General features: G+C 36.7%; 1 protein-coding gene across 1 annotated transcript in view; it reads right to left on the bottom strand.

The window, feature by feature from the left end:
• PATJ (PATJ, crumbs cell polarity complex component) overlaps window positions 1-5,834 on the bottom strand; it is a 155,416-nt gene that overhangs the window by 38,453 nt on the left and 111,129 nt on the right. Inside the window, exons 29-30 of the mRNA XM_019474145.1 lie at window positions 4,885-4,957; window positions 1,384-1,476 (exon numbers count right to left, since the gene is read on the bottom strand). Coding sequence (XP_019329690.1) covers window positions 1,384-1,476; window positions 4,885-4,957 — 166 coding nt within the window. The remainder of the gene's footprint in view (window positions 1-1,383; window positions 1,477-4,884; window positions 4,958-5,834) is intronic.

Below are 5,834 nucleotides of genomic sequence, written 5' to 3'. Positions count from 1 at the left end.
TTCCCCCCCCATTCTCCTTTGATTTCTTCAACCCCCCCCCCCCCCCATTAAATTCACACTTCCTCTAATACCTTTCAAAAAGCTGCACAGCACAATATCCTACACTAAGAGTTCTTTTTCGTACAATACATTTTATATATTTTTTTCTACTTCAGTCTTTGAGCACTTCTTCATATTACCTTGTAATCCCTCAAAAGTATCTTGCCAAGTTGAGCAAGAACAGCAATAAAACCAGGTGAATTACACCTGTAAATACATACAATAAAACTCTGATTCATTTATATTCCAGCGCATCAAAGGAGGATTCTGCACAAGGCTACCAAATACAAATACAAATAATCCAACTTTTTTGTAATCCATTAGGAACACAAACCAATCCATTTTACATGGGTGGTTAATTCTGGTGCTTGAATACCATATAACACTTCCTAACTCTTGGAGTTCATAGACTCGTTAATTAAATACTTACTAGCTATAGAACATTATGTATATTCAATTCATATTTGCAAAACCTGGAACACTCTTTGCAAAAGACATGATGGAGCAGGAAGAAGACATCTAAGAAAAAAAAAATCCAGAAACGTCAGATTTCCTTAGTTGAGGACAGCACACACAAACTGTGCATGCACAGCAAGTCTCAGCCAATGCACTCCTTGAAAAAGGAGTAGGCTGTTGGAAAAAAGGAAGAAAAGACTGTCTCAGCAAATTTTATGTACTTCTTCAGCATGTTTAGTAGTTTTCTATTTTAAACTTTTAACATAGAGTCCAAAAAAAGAGATTAGAGCTGCACCCTGAAGGACTTTCAGATTTCTGATAATGCACAATCCTGACATATTAAACAACAAAAAAATCCATCTGTATCAATGAGAAGTTCAGTATTTATTACAGTGCACACTGACAGTACCACATTAAACCAGAAATTATGGGCTTGATGTAGAAATTACTGAGAGTAACTCTATAGCTATGTTATTCAGGAGGCAAGACTAGATTATGATAATAGACATTTTGGCCTTAGAATTTATGAAGCTATGAATATAAATAAGAATATGATTTACAGACCACGCTTTTTTTTGAAGTTTGTCACACATGGATGGCAAGAGTGGAAACTCAATCCCCTCACTGAGAAAGAACTCAAGAGAGGGCCAAAATGCTACATAAAAACTCTTATCTCAATATTTTAACAAATTATACTGACTGCTTAGTTCATGAAAACAGTCTATGTATGTAAAGCTGAGAGCTTGATTCTGCTCTTACATGTACTGGATATTATTTGCAAAAGCATGCTGTAACACTGACACAAAGGTGGAGAGAAAAGAGATCAAGCCAATGAGCCTCCATTTTCTAAGCTCTAATCATCATTAAGTATCGCTTTAAGTCACTTACAGCTTTGTTGGATTCCTCATCAGTCAAGCTTTTCATGACAACTTCCAAACTCAGGTCTTCTTTGCTGCTTGCAGGTTCGGTGCCACCATGATCCTGGTAGAAAGGATTGATAACAGTTTTTAAACAGAGCTATGATCCCCCAAAATAGCTAAAGAAAAAAATTACACAATTTTACCTTTTCTTTTGTTTTTCTAAACAAGTAGCAGCATGAAAAAGTAAAAAGATCCACAATTAAAGCATCCTAATGTCAGGAGACAAATAAGCGATACAAATTTTGAAAGACAGACCTTGGTCTCCACTTGGCCGGCCCGAAGTACCACAAGGTAGTCCAATAGTAGCACTTAGATGCAGATCTGGGTCAACTTTCAAGGCCAGACTAATCCCTATCAACTGTGAAAACTGCTGAATTTGTATTAAGAGGCCTTCTCCAGACTTCCATCGGGAGGGAGAGTCTCACGCATGCTCAGCACGTTAAAGGAAGCCCAGTTTCCTTCATACAGTCTGAACAGGTTGGTAGCAGCAGGACTGAGTGCTCCACCCTGGAGGAATCGGTAAAGCCGAAGCTCTTGCGGTTAGAGCACATGGCCACCAAGCTCAGCAGGCTTAAGCCAGCACTGGAGCACAATCTTCAACTTGAAGTGCAAGTGCAGCCTCAGGATTCAGGTAGTTCTGCATTACTGTGAGAATACTGCAAACAACATTCACTGTCAACTACTGGAGAACCAGCAAATGAAGGGAATGGCCCAAAAGACATAAATATTTTCATGAAGATGTGCTCCAGAACTTTCTCCTGCAGAAAACCAGAAGTTTTTCTCTTTCTGTAGAGGATTCCCAACAAAAATGGCCCTTGAAACATAAAATAGCACCATACTAAGCAGAAAAGCTTGTCTGATCAGGATTTTCTGGTTTTTTCTCTAGATAATAACTAACATATATTTAAGAAGCATATGCTTGCAAGAAAAAATTATTTCCTTCCCATACCGACAATTAAAGTTAAGATAGATAGGAAATGGCATCTTTTCAGGAAAAACATTAAGTTAGAATTTAAAGTTTAGATTATCATTAATTTGGTTACATGTAAAATTTAACATGTTAATTCTCCTTTCCTTTTTTAAACCAGCCAGGTCCTGAATCTGAAAAGATTTTTGATCTATTATTTTGATTTACTTTATTTTAAAATAGTTTCAGTACACTTAAGCCTTTGATCCAAATTTGGAGCTGTTCTCTCTTGCAAAGCAAAATGGACTATGTGCAACAAATCAAATTTCAAGATCTTCAGTCCTAGAGGTAAAATTATTTCTGAATTTTCATTAGACATTTTACATTTAAGTGCACAATGAGAATTACACAAGTGCCTCGACCGCCGCTTGAGCAGGTAAAGTACCTCTGCATTCGTACAAAGGCTCACTCTGTTCAGTATTGCAACAAAGTATCTCATTCTGTGGCTTTCTGATGAATGAAATTTTTTTAAAACAGATATTTTACAGTAATTAGTATTTCATATACTTTGCTTCTGGGGGCTTGCCCACAGTATCACACCACAACGTAATCTTATCCTGTCCTGCAACTCCATGCAATGAAGCAAGACCCTGTTTTAAGGCATATTTACTGTTTATCACTTTCCATATTAAAATACCTTAATGAAGATAAAGAGATAAGATGAAGAAAATTACCACAATAGCAGATGGTAACTATGGCACCCTGATATTCTGTTACACTAGCCAGGCTATTTAATGTGATCTGACAAGTTTCATGTACAGTGTATGTAACACACAATGTTAAATATTTGGTATTTCAAAGATATCATTTCAAGATATAATGCACAGTCAGTTTTGTTTTGCTTTATTTAAAGACAGGAACAGCTGACAAAGGAAAGCAATGTAAATTTCTATATAACAACAGTATCTTTTGGTTACATTTATTTTATATAATAAAAAGATACTAGCTAGAAGCAAAAACCTGCATTTACTTATAAAACAGACACAACATAAATAGTAAGAGCTTGCCATTAATGCATGAAACTCAACCCACAAGCATCTACCTCTAAAGGCAAACATCACACATGAGGCTGAGTGCTTTAGTTTCCACATGCTGGTAGAGTCTAATTACAGTCATTTGACCACAGCACAGAATGTGCCTAAACAAAGCTTCGTGGTTCATCCTGAAGACATAAATATTAAACAAAGCTGGGAACAAATGCAGGTATTAGAGAGTCAACAAAAATAAAATTAACTGGGCTCTGTAAATTGTAGAGTAATTTGCAATCCACCAGCTGCACCTGGGACATGCTGCTTTTATGGAGGAGAGAACAAAAAGCCAAAGCACTGTCCAAAAATGACTCAGATCCAAACAAAAACTAAGCAGCTCTTGCACTGTACAGCACTACGCCTGTATGGAAGTAGTCATTGGTGGTAATATAATCTGAAAAGCAACGGCAAGTGTGCGAACAGGAGATTCATCCAGCGTTACCTAGCGTGGACCAGTGCTGTGGGATCATAATAATGCTTATTGAAATACTAGGAGTTCAATGCACATGAATTTATCAAGTCAAGGCAAGACCAAACCCCAATTGAATTATAAAACATCTTTTACTTTATTAGCTCAAATAGAAATAGAATTAAAAAGCAACAGCAAGGATAACCATGTACTTTATCTAGAAAATTCAGTTACACCATATCAAGATGTCAAAATGATAACAATGTGGTGACACTGCAGGGATTCATGGTGCACAAGAGAGCAATCAGTCTACACTGGGGTTGAGATAGCAATTATAATGAAGAAAAACATTGGTAAGATTACCACACAAAGGAAGTTTTTGCATTGATGGATTGTATGCTACAACACTGTGTACTAGAACTCATTGCTTAAACAACCCTTGTCTGCTCCTCCAGGAAGAAAATGAGCACGCATGAGAGTTCGTTGCTGGGGCACAGGACAAAGTGGTAGACCAGGGCTCTCAGTTAAGCTGGGATTGTGTCAAGGGGCTCTTGTAATGCAAACCATGTACACAATGACCTCTTTTACCGCAGCTAGTTGCTGGTCATCCCTACTTCATTTTTAGAGATGCTGATGGGAGGGTATTCCGGGGGGAAAAGGAACTTAGAAGGTGAGAGCTTTCCCCTGAAAAATGCTCATTTCTCTTCTGTAGGAGGATATCCATATTCCAGGCAAAAGATCCTCACCACAACTAGTCTAACAAGCTGAAAAAGGAGCAGGATAGGAGATGGCAAGGTTTTCATTTGCAGACTTTTCTTCCTCCTGTACAGCAATAACCTGTTTAATACCTGCCGTTAATGCCATGCCAGCCCTTTCAGTAACGATAAGATCAATAAAAAAGAGACAGGGGAAAATATGCCTACTAGGTTAAGTTCCTACCCAATGCATTTTATGATTCAGGTTTTAATTAGACAAGGTGTTTGAATTTATAATGAACTGCTAATTATGATTAATCTATCTAATTTAGCAATCCCTAATTAAAAAAAATCAACCCACAAACCTTACCTCAATAGAAGAGTGGGAGCTGGAAGGTAATGGGAAAGGAGTAACAGCCATCTGATTGACTGCATCTTCACTTCTGTAAAACGAACAAATAACAACATATTACACACTAAACCATAATGGCCAAACTTCTTTTAAGTTGGTTCTGCCCATTAAGAAAATACTCTTAATAGCATAAAAGGTAATTGTTTCTTAGCAGAAGTTAGAGCTTAGGAAAGCACTTCATTTTTGCTTTTGTTCTTTGTTAGCAAACAGATTACATCCCTTCTTAGGACCACAGCAGTTTCATCTGGGACATACTGACATCACATTCTTTGGAAATCTAATTTTGTGTGGATTATCAGAGGATGCAGTTGGAGTATATGGTCCCTACACATCAATAGATGTGCTAATACTTTGTTAGCCTCTTCTAATGGTGTCTACATTTGTAAACTGCTTGTTTACAGTCTAACATTCACATTACTGAAATATAAAACCTGTTTTACTACAACAGATTGCTTTTTCTTTTTTGTTCATATTTGCTGCAGTCTTTTCGAAAAGATTCAATGTAAAAACTTAGAAGAACTTTTACAAAATGTAGGGAGAAAAAAAAACAGATGAACATTGATTCCCCCTATACATAAAGTGCATTATTTTTCAAAGATGCTTATTATGCATGGCATCTTTTCCTCTGCCCTCTTTAAAATGCATTCCTAAGTCAACATCTGATTACTTTGTAACTTTCAAAAGCGGATTATCAGAGGATGCAGTTGGAGTATATGGTCCCTACACATCAATAGATGTGCTAATACTTTGTTAGCCTCTTCTAATGGTGTCTACATTTGTAAACTGCTTGTTTACAGTCTAACATTCACTATACTGAAATATAAAACCTGTTTTACTACAACAGATTGCTTTCTTTTTTGTAACTTTCAAAAGCCTTTTTTTTTTTTATTAAATAGTTCTGCCTTGTG

Source organism: Aptenodytes forsteri, unplaced genomic scaffold (assembly GCF_000699145.1).
Source record: "Aptenodytes forsteri isolate BGI_AS27 unplaced genomic scaffold, ASM69914v1 Scaffold119, whole genome shotgun sequence".
In the NCBI taxonomy this organism is placed as follows: domain Eukaryota; kingdom Metazoa; phylum Chordata; class Aves; order Sphenisciformes; family Spheniscidae; genus Aptenodytes; species Aptenodytes forsteri.
This window is presented reverse-complemented; position numbering and strand designations above follow the sequence as displayed.